Source organism: Pelodiscus sinensis, chromosome 3, assembly GCF_052426305.1.
Source record: "Pelodiscus sinensis isolate ZL-2025 chromosome 3, ASM5242630v1, whole genome shotgun sequence".
NCBI lineage: Eukaryota > Metazoa > Chordata > Testudines > Trionychidae > Pelodiscus > Pelodiscus sinensis.
The window spans coordinates 156,352,170-156,374,522 of NC_143054.1; the positions used below are offsets into that span (position 1 = coordinate 156,352,170).

Below are 22,353 nucleotides of genomic sequence, written 5' to 3' on the forward strand. Positions count from 1 at the left end.
AATGTTCAACTATATTGATATACATTTTGATCAGATCTACTTCTGATGTGATATTTGTGTGTAGTTGTGGGTTTTTGTGTGGTTTTTTTTGCTCAACAAAAAACCCTGGGGGGAAGAGGAGGCGCCAAAATGGTTCGAATTGGGCCCTGCACTTCCTAAAGCCAGCCCTGGAGAGACTGACCTTGCCTGACCAACAGGGGAAGTCTGCCTGTACCAGGATTGGTGAGCATGACACTGTGTGCTTAGCATGTATATTCTGCTTGTTTGGGAATTATCAATGAACAGAGGATAAGGATATTACAGTAAAACTCCATTAGTCCGGCATCCAATGCTCCGGGACTCCTGATGGTCCGGCACCATAGGAACCTGGAAGTGCTGGGGCAGCCGGACAGGCTTCCCCCAGTCAGCAGCTGAATCGGGGAAGCCGGGAGCAGAGCAGCTGGGGTGCTGCCAGGTTGGTCCCGCAGCGCCAAGGGGCGGTGCTACGGGACCAACCCGGCAGCACCCCAGCTGCTTTGCCCCACGTGTGGGGATTCCACCGCTGCTGAAACTGACCAGCAGCGTCAGTTTCACCAGCAGGCTGAATCCGGACGCCTGGGGCAGAGCAGCTGGGGTGCTGCGGGGTTGGTCTCGTAGCGCCGCCCCTCGGCGCTGTGGGACCAACCCGGCAGCACTCCAGCTGCTCTGCCCCAGGCGTCCCCAAGAGCAGCTGGGGTGCTGCCGGGTTGGTCCCGCAGCCCCGAGGGGCAGCACTACAGGACCAACCGGGCAGTACCCCACCTGCTCTGTCCCAGGCATCGCCAAAAGCAGCTGGAGTGCTGCTGGGTTGGTGCCGTAGCCCCACCCCTCGGCACTGCGGGACCAACCCGGCAGCACCCCAGCTGCTCTATTGCAGGCATCCCCGATTCAGCTGCTGCTGAAACTGACCAGCAGCGGCTGAATCAGGGACACCTGGGGCAGAGCCGGACTATCGTAAGGGGAGGCTATGAGGGGTCTGGGGTGGCATCCCCTCCCACCCCACTCCAGACCCCTCATAGCCCCCCCTTCTGATAGTCTGGCATATCTGATAATCCGGCACACCCTGGGTCCTACAGGTGCCGGATTATCGGAAGTTTACTGTACTGTGTAAGGCTCTTTCAGTGGCTAAAGATCCTGCCAACCTGCAGGAAGATGTGCCCTGAGCCCTAGGAATTGGATAAGGGTGGGTGTGTAAATTAACAGGGTTGCACTTTGAGCCCTAGGAACTGGGTAAAGGTTTGTGTCCCTACAGTGTGGAAGGGATAGAGAAATTGGTGCGGGTAACAGGATGAACTCAGGGACAGTGCGCCATGGCCTTAAGCTTAATAATCTAATCATAGAGTTCCTGAGTGGGCACTTCCCACCCTAGTCACTCCTAATCCTCTCCTCTCCTGATTTTCCCCCCCTCCAAGCCACATCTGTGAATGTAGCAACACATAGGAGTCACACCATAGACAAGCAACTACACAGAGAAAGGACATACTAGAAAGGAGACAACAGTTTAACTTGGATTGCACCAACATCACCCAAACTCAGTTCACTTGTGAACTGGTATAGTTCTGATCTTATGTCTCAGAGTGGAGATGTTAGCAAAAGCCTGACAAGTTTTAACCTTCACTATTGAACTTTCAGCCACAGAGCTAAAAGCATTTAAGTTCCTTTCCACAACAGTAGTTACAAGTATAGAGAGCAAGGCAAGCCCAAACTAAACATCTCTGGGTGTGACAATAAGGAGAAATTTATCTGCTATCCTCAGAAAAATCTGACAGGTACGTTGTAAAATAATTTGTTTGCTCTACCATCAGAAACCACCACCACATTCTGGGCTGCCAAGAAATTTTTTTTTTTAAAATGGCTTTGAAAAACCCACAATATTAATTTCAATTAGGGATGTCAACATGGTTAACTAATTAACAATGGTGCTTAACCAGTCAACCCTCTCAACCGGAGGCCCGCTGCCCAGCCCTGCCACAGCTGTGAGGTTCCACTGCCTGGCCTGCTGTCATTCCTGTGGCTGGAGTTGCTCTGGCCTGGTTTGGCTGGCTGCCACCTGTGTTCACTTGCAAGGGCCAGTTAACCAGTAAGCATACCGATAAGTCTCATGCTCACCTGTTAATCCCTAACCTGAATCTTGTCTAAAACAGCACAGACTGGCTTGCATGAAATCAGTTAGAAGGTGGTGGAAGGTTATACCAAAATAGCTGATCTGCATCTTACTTGTCGAGATTTAAATTAAGTTATTCAGTATTTGGAGCCAGAAAGCTAGAAGAAGAGAATAGCAATTTGAATCTTATGCATACAGGCAGGGAAGGATGTGTATCTATAACAGGGGTCAACAACTTTTTCAAACCAAAGAGCCACCTACATCAAAATTCAGAACAAGTAGTCAACAAAGAGACAATATATAAGAGTGCCCATTAGCATGACTGAAAATATACAACTTAATATTATTGATAATTGACATGATTAATAGCATAAATGAAACATTGCACTCATGGATTTTATTTAATGGGACTTCTGCTGCTGCATTTTTTCACAAGTTTTTGAAGTTTACATCATAACTGATCACATTCAGGTTTATGCATGCATTCAGGCTACAAGAGGATAGTAAAACCCGTGTTACCCAGCACGCTTGGGGATTAGATAATGGGAACGCCCTAAAAATTCCAGTTATCTGAGGGTTCTGTCAACCTAGGAAAAACCAATGGACAATAATAGTAAAACTCGAGTTTTTAATATTGGTAGTTTTGTAGCGTGAGGCCATTGGCCTCACATTTCTATTTTGAGTTAAAGATTAGTACAAGAAGCAAAAAAAAAAAAAAAAGAAATTAAAAATTAAGCCAATCATGGTAAACCAAGCCTGAAGATGTGACAGTACTGTGGCTGGGGGCAATGCCAGTTAAAATGTTCTGGTTAACAGAGTGCCGGATAACAAAGGTTTCAGTGTAATTATACATCAAATTGCTAGCAGTGTAGACAAACTAGAACAGGGTCCCAACCTTATTTTCATTTTAATTTTAAAAGTTACATATATTTTTGGGAATGACAACAAAAGCCATATGTGGTTCCACACTGAGCCATATTTGGCTCCGGAGCGATAGGTTGCAGACCCCTGATCTATGTAGGATGTGAAGAATAATTTATTTCAGTAGATATGGGTTTTCACTCACCTGTGACACGGGCTGATTTTGAGCATATTATTGTTATCCCCACTTATTTCGAAAAAAGTGGAGCAAGCCCTAGCAAGCCCATTATTTTGAAATAAGGGGTTGATTATTTCAAAATAATAACCTCTGCTTTCCATAAGGAATAATGCTCTTTTCCAAGTAGTTATTTCGAAACAACAATAATGTGGATGCTCCATTGCTGCTATTTCAAAATAGCTACTCCCCAGAATCATTCAAAGCAATTACACCCCAGTGCTTCCTGAGGCTCTAAGTTGAGGTAGCACATTAAAGGGAGCCTGACTTGGATTAATTTCCATGCTTCCCTGTAGTGTGGACACGCTATTTCAAAATAGTTATTTCAGGAGTTATTTTGAAATAGTTTCCTGCTGTAGACATACCTATGGTGAACCGCAGACACAAGCAGATTTTTACACCAACTGAGTTATGCCTGCAAATAGGTAGTGAAACTCAGCCACAAACAGCTGCTGCCATAGTTGGGGGCACAAAAATGCATCACTGAAAGTTAGGTCCAAGAACAATGAAACATACGCAAGAGGTCTCTTTCCTTAATAGCACCCAAGTGCAAATACACCACTTCACCTTTCAATAGAATGCTCTCTGTTAAAAGAGCTACATTTAATTGGTCCCAGGCATGGCAGCCGCAGATGGGTTTCACTCTACATGCAACAAGGGTGAAATGGAAAGAGGGCTAAATTGTTCAGAGAAGGGGGGGGGGGGGGGGGGGAGTCAATTCTAGTAGAAAAATAATTTAATAAAGGGATAAGTTTCAAGAAAATTTTGTATAGTAACAACATTGAAGCAAAAGTCCATAAAAATATACATCTAACATGTTTATACACAAGTTTTGCTGACATGTCCTGTTTTAATTCAGTCCAGTCCATGTAGATTTTGATTTGTGAGGCACCACCACTGCTACTAGGCTTCCTGGGATGTTTCAGTTTGCACAGAAGTCACACCAGACAGTTTTCCTAATCATTCCAGGTTCATACAAACACACAACACATTGGGCTGGCAACAGACCACAGGGACACCAGCTTATACTGGATCATAAAAAAAAAAAAAAAGAAAGATTTGTAAGAGGTGATAGCCCATCTAATGAAAAATTAGTGTTAAACATTGAACCTATAGTGCACACCACACTTCTACACTATGATGTGGCCAGGAAGTGAAAGGATCAGTGGGGAAGAGGAGGAGGAAATAAATGCAGCAAAATTGGAAAATAAACCCAACAAGGATTTTGAATTGTGAAATTAGGTACCATTCCTCTTTAGAGGGCAGTACACTGTACAGAAGAGCATGACATAGAAGAGAATAAACTGGGTGTAGGGGGGAAGAAATCAATGGAAACTGCAGAGACAAACAGATCTTCCCCTGTTCTAGTTTAGTGGTTCTCAAACTTCATTGTACCATGACCCCCCCCTCCCCCCCCAACAACAAAAATTACTACAGCCCCAGGAAGGGGGACCGAAGACAGAGCCCTACCACACTGGCTGGGGGTGGAGAGAGGGCACAAACTGAACCCCCACATGCTTCTGCCCTGGCAAGGGGCATGTATCCTTAACCCTAGGTAGCAGGGGTTGGGCTTCAAACTTGCTAGGCCGCAGGATAAACACCAGCCTTGATGGCCCCATTAAGATAGGGGTTCTCAAACTCTAGGTTTGACCCCTGTTCTAGTTTGTCTAGACTGCTAGAAATTTGATGAATTCTTAAAAGGGGAGAGGAAAGGGGGGAGGGGGAGAGGAGTAAAACAAAGCTAGGGATACCCATTTCATCCCATCCAATTCTGTAATGCAAAAAGCAAAAGAAAAAAAGAGAAATAAAAAAAGTCACACACTTTTCAAAAAAAATTTCATTTTTATAATCAAAATTGTTTACATAGACAGAAACACACCAATATTTTGTGCGAAAAATATCTTAAATAAAACTTTGCTTGTTTTTGATTTTGTACATTCTGATATACATATGTAACAAAGGTTTATGGCACTGTAACCAGAACCAAAGGAAACGAATAAAAAGGAAAATATAATTGCTTTTGTTATTCCTTCTAAACCAAGCCAGCTGCTGACACACTTTAAAATTATTTTTTATTATTGGGCAGCCAGCTGTAATCAGTTTGCACTCAAAATAAACCCCAAATTATTATTGCACAAGAAGCCAGTGAAGGCATATGGCATAGGATGGTCTAAGTCCCTTGCTGTTAAAACCTCTTTACACCCTAACATAGAAAAATAGAACCAGAACATGAAACACGCCAAATAAATGTGAGGTTTTTTTCCTTGAATTTCTGTCAGGAGTGTGAAAAAGTGCCTTGCAGGCATTTTAAGCTGCTCTGATTTTCTTTGCACCCGTGAGCATTTTGCTTTATCTTTAGCAAAGCCTTTGCAGAATCAAGGCCCATATGCTTCAGAAAGTCTTTTCTGCTTTATTTTGGCTGTTTGTGTGTTGTTTTAACATCGCGTTCTTCGGTCTATGAACCTGCACAGACTATATAGCCATAAACTCTACAAGTGGCTAAAAAAAGAAATAAAAAGAAACAAAGAAGCAGTTGTTTTTTTCCTGTGGTGTTGATTTTTAAAAAATCATTTTATTTGGAAGCCTCCCTGCTTTGTCAGTTTTTAGGAAGGGAATCTCAATGGCCATTCCATCAAATGTAGTGAAGTTCTTGGGATTCGTTTTAAAAACCTTTTCCTGTCCTCCCCCCCAAAAAAGTTTAATCGCCAAGTTGGTACAATTTAAAAAAAAAAAAAAAAAAAAAAAAAAAAAAAAAACACAATCCAGCCACACCCACCCCCCATCGAGTGAAGAGTATGATAATCCCTTTATTATACGTCCCCTCTTAACTTCACTATCACACTACAGTCTCTACCCCAATCAGCTTTGGTGTGAGGATTCGTGGTGTAATGCCATTATTTAGATCTTCTTCAAACTCCAGTAATTGTCCCATAAAGTTAAGATTAGGAGAAATGATTGGTCGTTTTCCTTTGACAAATTTGTATGCATCCGTCATGGTCATCCGCGTGTGCTTCATTAAGTAAGCTATGACAATAGTGGCAGAGCGGGACACGCCAGCCTGGCAGTGAATAAGGAGGCCTTTTCCACACTGGTGCGCTTCCTCTGGAAACAAACAAAAACAGAAAAAAAGACAGAAGTAACACATTGCTGGAAAGGGGGAGTGTTTTGTTTTTCAAATAAAAACAAATACAAACAAAATCAGATCTCAATCCAATTTACAATGAATTGGAAGGAAAATCTCAGTGAAAACCCCCTTATTTAGGTTACACACACAGCAAAATTTTTAAAAACTGGGAAATCAACTGGACTGTAAAAAAGTCCTCTACTTTGGCTCAGGTAGACTATTTCTTATCAATTGCTGTTATATGGGCACAACATTACAGTGGTTGTGTTGCAGACACTGCAGAGGACTATTTAAAGATCCTGCTACTTCCTGAATAGTCAAGGCATAGGACTAGGCAGCAGGATATTTATGCTTGAAAGGGAACAGAGTTCAACTCTCCTATTAGGCATGTGACTTAACACCATTTAAATGAGGAAAACGGAGGCCCAGAGGTTAATACCACCTCCCATAAAGGTGTTATAAGCTTACACTCACTACTCATTGTAAGTTACTTGGATGGAAACATTCTATTTTTGGAAAGATTTCTACTGATCTGCACTTTGGATGAACTATTGCCTGACATTCTTTCATAATCTCTTTGCAAAAGCACCAAGTATTAGACCCATTTTGCAAAAGAATAAGCTGTAAAGAAGTTAAATTAATTTGCCCGGGTCACTCAGCAAGTCTCTGGCAAAGTTGGAAAGAGACCCCAGAAATTCTGACTCCCAGTTCCTTACTGTGTAAGACAAGAATGGTATGCTCCAACTTCCCCTCAGCGCCTTGCTCAGTCTTAGTCACCTTTAGCAGTGTAAAGAAAGGTGGTTATGATGAGTCCTATACCCAATTTCGGTTCTAAGGATTAACCGAAGATGTGTGTTCCTTGGTGCAACACAGTAATGGTGAGAGAGGGTACCTCAGTAGTATTTGGGGGGACACTACACTATCTGTCCTCCCTCCCCTGAATATTTTTGGAATGATCAATCCCTAAAGCAAAAGCAATAGAACCATAATGGATGTTCCTAACTTTAGGTTGGTAGTTTTTTTCCCCCACACAAAAATTCACAAACCAGGTACATGCACTTCACATGGGTTTGAGCAAAAGGAAACAGCTAACAAGTGTGAATAAACAAGCATCAAAATCAGGACTTTTATTCTGACAGAACAAATTAGGCTACACTCCCCCAGGATATTTTTTTGCCAGTTGGCATCGAAGGAAGTAAAGCTGGAGATTTATAGCTACATGAACTCTTGGGACCTTTTCACATTTTATGACTTCAGCCTGAAAACCCCCAGATCAATGGATTTATTTTAAAAATACACAGTTTAAGATGTTTCCAATTCTTTTCAAACTGACTTTAAAAATTTCCCCCAGGGGAGAAAAAAAAAAAAAAAAAAAAAAAAACGAGCAAGCCCTGACTGGTTACTTAACGGCAAATGTAGCTACCTAATACAAGATAGCTGTTTAATAAACCTGTAAAAGCCTTCAGGCTGCCATTACAAAAAAAAAAAAAAGGGGAAACACTTTCTGCCAGTGCGAGGCCTTCTTGTACTTCTCTGTGCACTTGGATCAGGTAAGAGACCACATGTAGCCTGGGAATGGTTTCAATGGGCTCTAATCCTGCAATTGATATGAATGCTGAATATAGACCCTCTTCTCAAGAATGGATGAGACCTTCCTAAATTCCACAATATAAACAAGGACTCACTGTGCCTTCTGTTCCTCATGAAAGAGAAATTCAGGGTTTACCTGGTTACATGACCTAGCTTCTCTTTTTAAAAATTAACAATATCAAACAAGATTTCTTCCCTCCCTTGTGTTCACCTCCTCACCTTCCAGTGAGGCCATTTTAGCTTTTCCACCCCTGCTGTAATCCAGGTTTAGTGAAGCTAATTTAGTACAGTTTACAGGAGCATAATTGGTTACATGTGACCAGTTATGTGTGCCAAGTACACAAGGAGACAGTACACTTCAATATCCTTAATCACTGCTCTGCTGCTACTCCTGGTGGAGCCAAGCGTAGGGCTGCCACTATAGGAAGCAGACGGTAAATAAACTGGTGAAATATGGTTGAAGAACAGCAACCCTGAGATCTCTAGGAAGTACCAAGATGTTAACCTTATTGTGCCCTAGCTGAATTCCAACAGTCATAATTACCTTCTGTCTACTTATTTTATTAACAGTCACAAGTAACTTATTTATAGTAACAGTCACAATGATGTAACCATTACGTGAGATTCTTGGTACATTGGCATAATTAAAAAAAAATACATATGGACTGAGCAGAGTGAGAAATTCTCCATTCTCCACACCCTCTCTAAACTGACACTAGCCTTAGCTCTGCCATGAAGGAAAAACCAAGTAGAATAGCACAGTATGCTGAAACGAAGGGCTTGTCTACATGGTCCCACAGTAGAGACGGCAGGGTATGTGTTGCAGCAAGCACTATAGTGTTGCATTGTAACAGCCCCATACAGACCCTGCTAGTGCAAAAAAAAAGGTTTTGTTAATGTAGCCACATTTCAAACAGACCTCTACAGTACAATACAAATTAGGTACCTTTTCATTTGCACTAGCAGGGTCTATGCAGGGCCATTACAACACAACATTTCAGCACGCTTACTTTCACACATGTGCACGCGCACACACACACACACACACAGTCCACACCATGTGGCCTATTGGCAAATCCTTTGTTAATACATGCAACTTCCAATTGGATCCACTAGTATCAACTCAGCAGAGTCCTAATGGAGCCAACAAGGACCTGGTGTTCAGCACCTCTGACATCCCAACTACAGAGCAAGTCAATTAGAGCTATGAAGATGCAGCTCTTCTGAAACTCACAAGCACTGGGGGAGGGATGGGGAGGACCAGCTAGCAGACCCAACTGTGGGCCTGGGAATATCGACTAAAACAGTGCTACTGTGTGCTCCTAAAGGATATCTTCGCAGCACATTTGTCCCAGGGGACTTACAGCTGGATTAGCAAAGAAAAGCCCTACCACAGTTAGTGCATGCTGACTGGTAACACACTCCCTCAGGTGTCACACTGGGGCTTCTGGTTCTTTGTGCTGCAGTAAGCAGAGGCACTCTAGGATTCATTAGCAGGGACTTGCAGGTGAACTGGTCTATCCTGGGCATGTGAGGAAGAACTGTGGGAAGAGACTGGAAGATCATTAAGACTCAGATTGAACCTATATTCTGACAAAAAAAACTGGTGGGCCTTTGGCTGCATTCATTGGCCTTAGGGTGCATTCACAATGCAGCTGGGCGCATGTCCGTCTACTGGAGTTGAGAAACATGACCTAGCTCTACTCAAGCAGAACATAAATAGTAGCATAACCTGAAGTAGCCAAGGCTGTTTGCCAAGAGTAAAAACCTGCCCAAACTCTTCTGGTACGTACTTAAGTGGCTAATTTCAATGTTATTTTTACCATGCTAATGGGAGCAGAGCTAGCGAGTCTCTGCCAACCCGAGCCCAGAGGCACACTGGCCACAGTATGTGCGGACGGGTCCTTTCTGAAAGCAGGCCCTGGACTCCAAACTCTACTCACAGCCTACAAGAATGCTATGAAGATGAATGAGCACAGATAAAGCATTTTGTGCAAGGTCTGCCACGGTTCGAAGGTTGAAGACTATTTTTTAAGAGGAAAAAAAAAAGACCATCTCTTGTCATTGACACACAACCAGCCAGAACAAGATTTTTAAAGGGGCAGAGCAGAAAAGTGGTAAGTATTTGGCTTCAGAGAAAATAAAATATGGACTGTTCATCCTAAATGAGCGTACCTAGCAAGCATGCTTTTAATCAATATTCTTGTGCAGTCTTCATGGTTTAGCCAGCAAGGATAACAATACAAGAAAAATCTCAGCAAATTACTTTTGACAATGTCAAGATTGTCCATATGGTTAAGTTAAGTAATTAACTGTTAAAAAAATTACAATTCATTCCTACCAAGCATAGGCCTCAAACAAGCCAACCTACTATGATAGGGCTCCAAAACATTACTGCAAGGTGTAGTGTTTTCAATTACTAAAGAATAGGGCAGAGACTAAGGGGTGGGTTAGGGCACCAGAGGCATGTCTACATTAGGAAACTATTTCAAAATAAATAACTCCCAAAATAACTCTTTCGAAATTAGTTCCCTTACTGTGCATGCGCTATCTTGATTCAGAGTCCCAGGAAGCACTGGGGAGTAATTACTCTGAATGACTCTGGGGAGCAGTTATTTCAAAATAGCAGCAGTAGAGCATCCACACTAATGCTATTTTGAAATAAGTGTTATTCCTCATAGAAAGCAGGAGTTGTTATTTTGAAATAATCAGCCCGTTATTTTGAAGTAACGGGCTTGGGAGCGTGGATGCTCTGCCTGTTATTTTGAAATAACTCCCTAGTATAGACCAGGGCTAGGTGAGAAAAATTGAGCTATTCTGTCTACCCTCCCGGTTATCAGGTTGGCATTACAGTGTATTGGGAAAGCTAACAAATGTGGCCACCTCTTAAAATTGTACCACCACAAGTAAAGCCTCCACTTCTGGCATTAGACTCTCAGTTCTTTAAAGAGTGCAAGGTTTTAGCCCTTCTGACTAGTGAGAAAACTGGAAAATGTGACACTTAAGAACTCAGAAGGCAAATACATTTTTTTAAAACCAAATCTCACGATTACTCCTTTGTTTTGAACAGTTGGGGTTTGGTAACATTGCCGCTGTGCGTGGCTAAAGAGGACTTGAAGCCTGAATAAGCAGTGCTACAATTCTGAAGTGAAGGGGCTCTGAAGGTGGTCAGTGTTTCTCACAATAATTCGGGTCAGAAGCTTTCTGTGCTGCCCACAAAGCACTATGTTCATTCAAAGGTTTTCATACAGGTATCAAGGGTTATAACAAGAGCAAATGGCCAAGCAAAGAAAGTTACCGATGAATTCAAAAGCCTCTTCAAAGTACTGCCTGAGATTCTGCTTGTTGCTGTCGGTGGCGGGGAGTCGCTTATAGTTGAACAAGCCTTTCTCATAATGGTAGAGGGGAAGGTGAGTGGTCACGTTGATTACGTAGCCTATGTTCATCCTCTGCATCTTCTCCAAGTCCTGAGCATCGTGCTCGTTTCCGAGGAAGAGGAAGGGCAAAATGGGGGTCAGCTCAGCATTCTCTATGTCTGGAGTGGTGGGGATGGACTGAGGTAGTGTGGCTGGCACCACAGATGCACCTCCTCCTCCTTCGGGGCACTCCTGAAGTTGGAGGGAGTTATCGCAGAGGTTTTCATGGTTCTGTTTAAAACTGCTGAGTCCACCTGAGAGAGGGAGAGAGAAGAGGGAGGAAAAGGGTGAGTGACTGGGAAGAGATTTCAGCTGGAGATAACGGAGGAATATAAATCACTCACATAGATTTTCTTCAGCTCTACACTCTGCCTGAGGGTTTGCCTCCCCCAAACAGGTTTTCCTAACAGTGGTAAGAGTGCCTGATCCCCTATCAGGGCTAATGCTTACATTTTTGCTACCATCCGAGCAGCTGTACCATTGGTAACAGCTGCTGCAATTTATTCCAACTATAGACAAGACATACCAGGAAATAAGTTAACAGACAAACATGTTTTCATGCAACACATCAGTACACAGTCGCACCCCATTTCACTGGAACGTCTAATTCTGTAGGGTGATTGCAAGGAATTGACCTGACCAAAACTGTACAGCATTTAAAGCAAAGTGATTAAAGACTGCAGGATGGGAGGGTTAGACATTTGAGCTGTGATATACAAAAGTTAACTTTATCTGTTCAAGGCCTTTATTGATCTGTTCAGTCGAGACAACCCAGCACAACATTTTCAAAAGTCAACAAATGGAAGGCAACAGAATCCATTAATTCTTCATGCCGGGCAACAGAGTGATGAAGTTTTATTTAAACAGCATATTCCTGATAAAATTATCAAGGCCAAGCAGGTCACTTTATAAACAGCAAACACCAGCCCCCCCCTTTCTCTGCCTAGTCTAGATGCAAATATTCAACAACCTTTATTATTTTACAAAATTAAAAGGGTGAGGAAGTGGCTTGGGAAAAATAGGTTTAAGTTATACTTCCCCTGTGTATGTATTAGCAGTTTGGATTGGAGAAAAAACCACTGCTTTCAAGAGAATGGCACCACAAGACACTAGACGAAAAGCAGAATCATTTTTAAATTCTTTCTACACCTCATTCCCCGATGACATCAGCTCCAGGCTCCCCACCTGCCTGGTTTCCATAGCAATTACACAAAGGCATACAATGACATCAGTTGGCATGACATCAGCTTTTTGCGTGCAAACAATACTAGAAGAACTACTTTGTTTAAGGCCTTTGGTACAACTGTGTTCTTGGGAGTCAATGACGTAATGCTAACAGGTGGCTTGGGACCGCCTTGGCCTAATTGGGGGGGAGGGGAAACTGACATGATACCCCTTTAGTACACATGTAAGATTGTGTGTTTTATTGAAGCCATGTGGAATTACATGCAGCCAATATTTAGAAGCAATCAATCAAAATGTTTGGATTCAAATGAACTTTGTGTTTTTTTTTTTTTTGGCTTAGTTAAATCTAAGACAAAGATATAAAAAGGTTACCAGAAAAAGCTGCACTAGCCAAAATAAATGCTTAAGCATCATCATCTTGCTAAATTAAGTTTAAATACTTGATTTTTGTCTGCTTAGTATTTTTGTCTGCTTGGTAATTCACTGCTAGGCGAAAAAGATTTTAAATTATGGAAACCTAAACACACAGTCATTTTGACAGTGATAGAAATGTAGCCCTGTTAGTCTAGGGTAGCTGAAACAATGTTTCAGTCATTTTGACAGACTTTGTTCTTCATTTGCTGCCAGATGGTTTCAACAAAAATACCGGACACACTTGACATTACATCATCACGATCTACATGACATCTTATTTAGAAAGTACCGGACATTTATATTCTCAATTTATTTCCCGAACAGAAAGCTCAAATACTGGACTGTCCGGTTCAAAACTGGACGCCTGGCAACCCTACTGGTAAGTTAATTTTGCCTAGAGCTGACAGCAGCATTAGACTGTAAGGGTGCATCTACATTGCACGAGTCGCTTGAAATAAGCTACACAATTTGAGCTATGCCAATTGCATAGTTTATTTCAAGTTAATTTCAAAATAGCTTATTTGGCGCTGCCTACACAGCGCCAAATTGCAAAATAACCTGCTATTCCAAAACATCTCTTACACCTTGTGGAATGAGGTTTACAGGGACGTTGGAATAGCAAGCCCGTTATATTACCTTCTGTATCCCAAAATAGTGCTGCAGAGTGGAAGTAGCCTAAGACACCTTTCCTAACCTTAAACTCCAACTCACACATTCTATTCAGTTGTTTTAAAGACACTTCACTCTAATAGTTCTAGGACAAAAACTGTGTAGAGCAAATCAGGCTCTCTAGCAGGACTTTTACAAGTCTATCTGAGAGGTGAGGTGGATGCAGGAAAGCGAGAAAAATCAACATGGTTTAAATTGTCCAGTGAAAAGAAACAGTTTCGAGGAGTTGTGGCACAAACACTTTTTACTGGTCTTATAAAAGGAACAGGTTTTTGTTTTTTTAAGTAAAAAAGGTAAAGATGGGACATCAGAAGAGACTGGGAGTAAAGGTTAGGCTAGCCTGTTAAGTATTTGAAGTATAATACATGCTTCCAAACTCACCCCTAAGGTTTGGGTTCTGCTAAGATCCAAAGTATTGAAAATTCCTCAGTCCATGCAAGAAAACAACTCCTTTAGCTCAAGATGTCAAAAGACTCATGAGTAGGGCCCTACCAATTTCAGTCATAGGATTTTAACCAGTTTCATAATACTGCATGCAGCTACTACCACCTCCTCCACATTTCTTGCCAGTCTGAAACCAGCAGGTGGAAGCAGAGAGGGAGACACAATCTGAGTGTCCAAAATTCCTCTGCCACAACAGACCTGTTGGTTAGGAGCGGAAACCGCAGGGCAATCCCCAATAAGGCAGTCAGTCCTCCCTCCTCCCAATAATTAGGTGCACATTTCCTCCTTGGCTTGGTTTTTTAAAGAAATTAAAGCAAGCACAATAGCTTTCCAAAGGCATTTTCAGAGTGCATGTTTCCCAAACATACAACGAACCAAATTTTATACAGAATCTCTGTGTGTTTTTACAGCACTTAACACAATGAGTCCTCGATACTAGTAGGTAATTTAAACAAGTGCTTTGTGAAAATGTCGGAGTGCAATTTATACCATTCGATTGCTGGAATAATAAGAGATGCATGACAAGTGAATTTCCTGATTTTCAAAGTTAAGATGGAGTCCCCATCTGCATGTCCGTGTAAGTAAAACCCCTTTCAGAGGAGAGTTGTTATGCCAGAATGTAAAGTCAACCCCAAGACAAGACAAGGTCGATAATGACCTACAGGGGGTTCCAAACTTAGTGATAAGGATCTCACCATGTCATTGCTATCAAGGAAAGAACCTCAGGAAAACTAGGTGGTAGGAGGGGAGGCATTTCAAAAGCTCCATTTTTTTTTAAGCTATAGGAGGAGCTATGGATGACACTGATCTGTACTGTTACACTTCACTTCCAAAGCTTCCCAGGTCATAGTGCAAGAATGGAGGAGTGCGCTGAACAGAGAGGTGAGGGCGGAGAAAAAAAAGGGGGGGGGAAATGCATCATTATATAAAAAGTAAACTGCACATTAAAAAAATATATAGCATTATGCAAAACACACACACGCACGCACACGTGTCCAGATAAGCAAACCTCAAGTCTGAAGAGAAAAAGTGGGTTTGCTGGCATGGGAGTCTATTGCTCAGGTACCACTAAAGACATGTCTATATAATTAGTGTGACTAAGGGTACTGTATCTAGCAGAGTAGTACCTTGTTCCAGGAAAAGAGTTCCAACTCAAGTGAGTGAAATATTCTGGCAGAAGATATACACAGCTATAATAGCAACTATGGCTGGTTTTGATGAGCCTGAGAGCTCTCAGGCTCAACATTATGTAACACCTTATTGCTGGTTTTATCCACCTACCTGCATGCAATGAACAGTACAACCTCATTCTGTTATAATCAGATGCAGCTACTTCATTACAAAGCATTTCTGCAGAGATTGTATGAAACTGCTGGTAGGTACTCTTCTCACCCTACGTGCCTGATGAGCAGATTTTCAGGTCACACCACACCCACATCTAAAGTCAATGGGATTTGCAGGTATGCAGGACACCTAGAAAATCCAGGTATTTGAGTGAAATCAAGGAAGCCATACTCTTAATGACAGACAGGCTGGCACAGGTAGGTCAATGGAGACTTGAGCCTCAGCAATTTTTAAAAACTAGAAAAAAAGCATACTAACAATGTGGCGGACATTCAGTGGGTCTATTCGGAGATTACATTGTATTGTATTCACTAAACAAACAAAATGGTTAGAGCCCTGCATGGACACAAAATTTTCGTCTCTGCATCTGTACCCACAAAAATGAGCCACGGATATCCGCATCCATGGGTGCGGACATCTGCAGATTTACAGGGCTCTAAAAATGATCTCATAACTAATTAGCAGGAATTAGGAAACTTTCATTGGCAGAATCATCTGCAACATGAAGAATTAAGAGCGACTTCATCCTGTGCTGGTGGTGGTAGCGGGGGGGTGGGCGAGGAGTGGGTCACTAAACAGTATCTTAAAGAGCTACCACCATGCAACATCTGTACCCTTTCAGAAAAACAAAAGAATATTTGTTGCTGACACAGTTAATGCAGATCTTTACATTCTAATTTTAACAGGAACTGCATGTTCTGGTTGAGTTACAAAACAGGAACATATTTCTGACATCACACCGCCTGTAGATGTAATGTCCAGATTTAGACGGGACATGTGACCCCCTAGTGACAAAACAGACCTTTTACATATATATTTCAGAACTACCCTAGATTATTGTAAGACAACAAAACTTCATTCCATATAAGTGAAGACTACAGGAAAATACTGGCTGAGGTGATTGTCTAGATCTTCATTTCATACTTGCTCCAATCTATGTATTCCACTAGCAGAAAAACTGCAGTAGAGAGTAGTACCAAATTTACGAAAAAACCCTGTAATTTTGTTAATGCAGTCCACTTACACAAACACACACCCCAACTCTTAACTTCAAAGCAGGATTTTGTAATTTCTAAACAAATAAGAGTCTTCAGCAGGTAATATCTGGGGCATGCCAGGAGCAATAATAATGCCATATTGCAACAGGCATGCACACAGGCTACGTCTACACTGGCCCCTTCTCTGGAAGAGGCATGCTAATTTCGAACTTTGGAATAGGGAAATCCGTGGGAGATTTAAATATCCCCCGGGGGATTTAAATAAACATGGCCGCCGCTTTTTTTCCGGCTTGGGGAAAAGCTGGAAAAGAGCGTCTAGACTGGCGCGATCCTCCGGAATAAAGCCCTTTCAAGTAGGAATAAGAGATCCTCCAGAAAAGGGCTTTATTCCGGAGGATCGCGCCAGTCTAGACGCTCTTTTCCAGCTTTTCCCCAAGCCGGAAAAAAAACGGCGGCCATGTTTATTTAAATCCCCCAGGCTACGTCTACATTGGCCCCTTTTCCGGAAGGGGCGTGTAAATTTCACTAGTCGTCGTAGGGAAATCCGCGGGGGATTTAAATATCCCCCGCGGCATTTAAATAAAAATGTCCGCCGCTTTTTTCCGGCTTTTAAAAAAGCCGGAAAAGAGCGTCTAGACTGGCCCCGATCCTCCGGAAAAAGTGCCCTTTTCCGGAGGGTCTTATTCCTACTTTGAAGTAGGGGATACTTTGAAGTAGGAATAAGACCCTCCGGAAAAGGGCACTTTTTCCGGAGGATCGGGGCCAGTCTAGACGCTCTTTTCCGGCTTTTTTAAAAGCCGGAAAAAAGCGGCGGACATTTTTATTTAAATGCCGCGGGGGATATTTAAATCCCCCGCGGATTTCCCTACGACGACTAGTGAAATTTACACGCCCCTTCCGGAAAAGGGGCCAGTGTAGATGTAGCCCCCGGGGATATTTAAATCTCCCACGGATTTCCCTATTCCAAAGTTCGAAATTAGCATGCCTCTTCCGGAGAAGGGGCCAGTGTAGACGTAGCCACATTGTTTAAGAGGACACTTTGGATTTGTGCAAGTACAGCCTGCTCCTTTAAACCAGTGACCTCATTTATTTGCATTACTGCAGAAAAGCCAGAAGCAACAGCTGATGACAGTCTTGTGTATTTTTCCCCACTAAAACCACCATTAAACTGCTTCTGTGTTATTAATGAACAGATGACTTCATGTCAAATTGATTCAAAGTGCAGGATGATTAAAGGGAAAGTCAGTCACACACACACACACACACACACACACACACACACACACAGTGGGGCATGCATTGCACTGTTTAATTTTAGTCTGTTCCAACTGCATGAACAATGTCCCAGATCTATTGGAAAAGTCCTCACCTTCCACTATCCCAAGAACTACACTAGCAAAATCATACTTCAGGCTGGCTTCCAAGATCTATAAGAGTTACAGGACTGTTTTCATAACTATCTGCATGTCTAGGGAATCAAAGTTGTTCCGTGGGGAGGGCTGATTTCTGCTTTTTATCATGATCCATGATCTGGGGCAAGCAGTTCCCAACCACTGGACCGCGGCCTGGACCACTAGGTGCCTGCGGGTGGCAGTCATCTGCGCCAGCGACTGGGGGTGGCAAGGGCTGCAGCCATGGTGGCAGCTCTAAGCAGCCAGGGCTTTGCTGACCCAAAGCTTGCAGGGAAGACAAGCTCTCTTAAGAATTAGGGCAGGCAGGCAGGCAGGCAAGCGAAGGCACTGTTGGAATTTTCCCCACATCCTGGCGAGTTAATTAATTCCAGTAAATCATCCAAAATAATTGTAGTGAATATTAATTTTTGGTGTGAACTTCTCCCTGGCTGCACAGGAGTATCTCTGCCAACAGGGCTCCCTAATTCTGCTAATAGGAACAGATGGGGAATAAACAGGCTCTAGGGGTTAGGGCTGGTACAGGGGGCTCTGGAGGCCAGGGCTTTTGGTGACCAGCAGCATTTTATTTGCATGTTCATTATTTGCATAATAAATATGCAAATAAAATGTTACTGGTCCGCCAAAAGTTTGTGAATGGGTTTGCCGATCCACAGTATCATATATTGTGAGCAGGGAGCATGGGCATTATTTACTTCCCCCTATCAACTTTGCTTCAGTCTTTGATCTCAGAGTCGAGGATCTGGCCACAATGCGTAAATATTGTTGCTGCTACCATAGTTTCAGCCATAATAGGACCAATGCTGCCATTTAACAGTGGGGCCACAAGCACTATGTCTGGGATTAATCTCAATCCACTGCCTTCACAGCTCTCAGCTCGTGCAAAGAGAATGGAAAGAGTCCATAATTCCTCCAGCAGACAGACAGCTAGCAGTCAGCCTCCCTTCCTTGCTCCTTCACCACTGCCCATTGTGCACTAGGGAAGGAGAGCCACTAGGGCAGAAGATAAGCGAGCTAGAACTGTTCTTCTCAAGTTCTCCTCAGGGCCAGGTTATGACATGCTCTTGACATACCTTAGGGCCTGAGAAAGAGAACTCACACTATAAAATCTGCAATTATTTTCACATAAAGGACGTTGAATATATAAACACAAAAGCTATTTGTTCTCACAAGAAAACGAGAAGATACAAATCTTTTTATGCCATGAATAATGAAAAGTATCCTTCATATGAATAAATGAAAAAATGCTCAATTATGTTTTGAAAAAATACAAGGAGTTTAATCCAGACTATATATATGTATATATAAACACATACTTACAAAGGTTTATTCCGATTTAATTTTCACTACAACATAATGAAGTGTTGGGATTTTTATTTTGCCATACTATAAAAACAGTGAAAGTTCTTGAAACCATGGAGGGAAGCCAAGACAAAAATGTATCCTCCTCAAGATCCATAAGATGATCACCTGCAAACTCAATCATGTGAAGCATGAATAGTGCATTAAGCAGGAAGCTGCACACACACTAAAATACACAACAGCACACATGTACAAATCCAAAGAAGAAAGAATACACTAACAAGAAAGAAACTGCAGAAAACAGGAGTGAAGGCCTTACAAGAGCGAATGCGCTGGACCATAAAAAAGATGGTGGCCTTCCAGTTTTTACTGACCAAGGAAGATGCTATACACAACATCACTGCTAAGATGAGTTGCGTTCAGGATTACTTCACAACACTGCATCTCTGACTTCACATTTCCCCCCAATTTTATTGCCGGAGAGATTTATTTAAATAAGTAATGAAGGCAAAGTCAGAATTTTACCAGTAGCAGCTGGCCAACAAAACACTGCCTTAGGAGATGGCTAGCAGACTTATTCATGGAAATACTAATTTTACAAGTGCAATTATTTCTCTCTCAGCCCTGGCCTCCTGCCTATCAATAATGAACAGCTAACAAAGGCTAAGAGTAGGGTAAATGTATTTGTGTAGCCAGATGTGTATAGTTGTCATATTTGAACAAAAATGTCTATATTTAGAGAGAATCTCTCCCCCTCCCTTTCTCCTTTATCGACCAACCCAATTTTGATAAAATTCAAGATGGAAACAATTCTCTTTTTAGAGGCCCCAAACTGTAACTTAACTGTAACTTAACTAGTTTATGCCTTAATCCAGCACTGATTCGCCTCCTGGGCTGTCCGAGGAAGTGCTGCTGGGAGGGCAGACATGCAAGTAAATAGCTCTGTCTGATCCATCACCTATTTTCTCCACCCTTCTTGGTAATACAGCAGTCACTTCCATTCAACCACTGTAGGAGGTGCTGCACAGCTGTAGCAAGGATAGGTCAGCAACTGTTGAGACTTCCAGGGAAGCATTAGGTAGTTCTGCCTCCCAGTTATCCCATATTGACAAGTCTGATTCAAACTACTTCAAATTAAAGGCAGGATTTCCCTCCATCAAATACTTGTTAAGACTTGGACACCATTGCTACAGAAGCCCAAGTCTCCGGAACCTGTACTGCTATTGACATATTTGGCGCTGTGGGGAGTGTGCGATGGCAGGGGATGGAAGGCAGAGCAAGGACAGCTAAAAAAGAGGGACCAATTCTGATCTCCCTTACCCTGGTAAAAACCAGAGTCACTTTGCCTTCCATGGAGTTACACTAGGTTTTACAGAAGACAGATCAAAACTGGGCCCATCTGACTGTATACAGATCGGGGCACAGATACAATAGGACTATTTTAACTACATGTTTGCCCTGTGAACGGAGGGGAAAGAAAATCCAATTTCACAATACAAGTAGATTTTGATGCATCATAATTGCCTCTGAAATCTTTGAAAGAGAATAATAATAAAATTAGAGCCATGATTGATTTACACCTTTCTATTTACATGGGTTACTAAGAAATTAGATGAGTTCTAAAAGCACTTTTTTTTTGCCCCCTCCATACTCAGCGCAAAGTGTCAGTCCTGCCACAAAAAATTAAGCTTAAAAAGAAACGTAACACTAAACAGTTGTTTAAAGAACAACTTTTACCTTGATATACCCAATCTAATCTAGTTTCACCCTCTAATCAAGCTACCAAGGTGAAGGCTTCACAGCATTTACACACACACACACACGCACACACACACGCACACACGGCAAAATAAAAGCACATTCCAGAGAACCTGCAAGGTGAGCTCACCCCTGCCCCACCCATATGTGAACTACCTAGAGAGGCTGTTTTATAAACAAACCGTGGCCTACAGGAGGTTAGAGAGTTCAAGCACATCCTCAGCAGCATTGCTTTGAAGTCCTTTCTGGTTTCTAAAGAGGGACCTGGAGTAAGATTCTTACACTTCGGTTGCTTATAGGTGTATTTCGAACATGTCTAACTCTTGCCAACTCCTCACTAACAGACCTCCGGTTCACAGGACATTCTCTCTGACCTACTATAATTTTGTCTACAGTAGATAGACTTTGTACTATTTTGCCAACAATAGTGCAGCTGGCAGACCAAGCTCCATCGCTTTCCTTCTTCAACCATCCAACAATCAGCCAATAAAACAAGCTTCCCTTCCCATTTCTTGCCCTGGTGGCACTCATACCTCAAATCCTCTCTCTGGCACTATACCCACTCAAAAGTGGTGTGCAGATTCACCAACCAGGTGAACCTAAATGCTCAATGTTTAGTTCTATGTCCCCTTCCTTAGGGCAGGCACCCTGATGAAATCAAAAAGACTCAAAATACTTAAGCAAACCAAGACCCTCCCCACTTTTTAGTGTCTGTACAGTACTATGCACAGTTATGATGCTTTATAAAATCAGACACTGAATATTTATGACTGCCCTTCCACACACACACACACACACACACACACAAAACCCTAGTTTTGAATCTAGATTACCTGTCAGCATGCCTTTACATGTCATCTTGACCATCTAACAATTTGACCTTAAAAGGTTGATTAAGGTGCTCATTCTACTCCAAAATAGTACGCCAGGGACAATCATTGGTCACAGGCATGTTGTGAAAGACAAAAAACCTACCACTTTTTTATTGGCATTTTATACCCTCACCCTGTGCCTCCAATAGACTATTATGCTATTCTATGATTGCTCAGAACTCCAGTATACAGGCAGTCCCCAGGTTACATACAAGATAGGGACTGTAGGTTTGTTCTTAAGTTGAATTTGTATGTAAGTCGGAACTGGCGTCCAGATTCAGCCGCTGTTGAAACTGACTAGCGGTTGACTACAGGATCAGCCACTGATCAGCCACTGATCAGTTTCAACAGCAGCTGAATCTGGATGCCTGGAACAGAGCAGCTGGGGCGCTGCCGGGTAAGTCACCTCGGCGCTGCGGGGACCAACCCGGCAGCGCCCCAGCTGCTCTGCCCCAGCTGCTCTACCCCAGGCGTTGGCGAGAAAAGCCTGGTCTGCTGGAGGGGGAGGGGCCGGGGAAGGTGCACTAGCTGCACCCTCCCCCCAGCAAACCAGGGAGACGCGGGCAGCGGGACCGCCAAGACGCGCCGGGGTCCTGCCGCCCGCGTCCTC

General features: G+C 42.7%; 1 protein-coding gene across 1 annotated transcript in view; it reads right to left on the reverse strand.

Annotated features, from left to right (window-relative positions):
• Window positions 1-5,944: 5,944 nt before the first annotated feature.
• The window catches only part of DUSP10 (dual specificity phosphatase 10), a 36,192-nt gene continuing 19,783 nt past the window's right edge, over window positions 5,945-22,353 (reverse strand). Inside the window, exons 3-4 of the mRNA XM_006115588.5 lie at window positions 11,231-11,602; window positions 5,945-6,320 (exon numbers count right to left, since the gene is read on the reverse strand). Of these exons, the coding sequence (XP_006115650.1) occupies window positions 6,055-6,320; window positions 11,231-11,602 (638 nt within the window). The 3' untranslated portion in view covers window positions 5,945-6,054. The remainder of the gene's footprint in view (window positions 6,321-11,230; window positions 11,603-22,353) is intronic.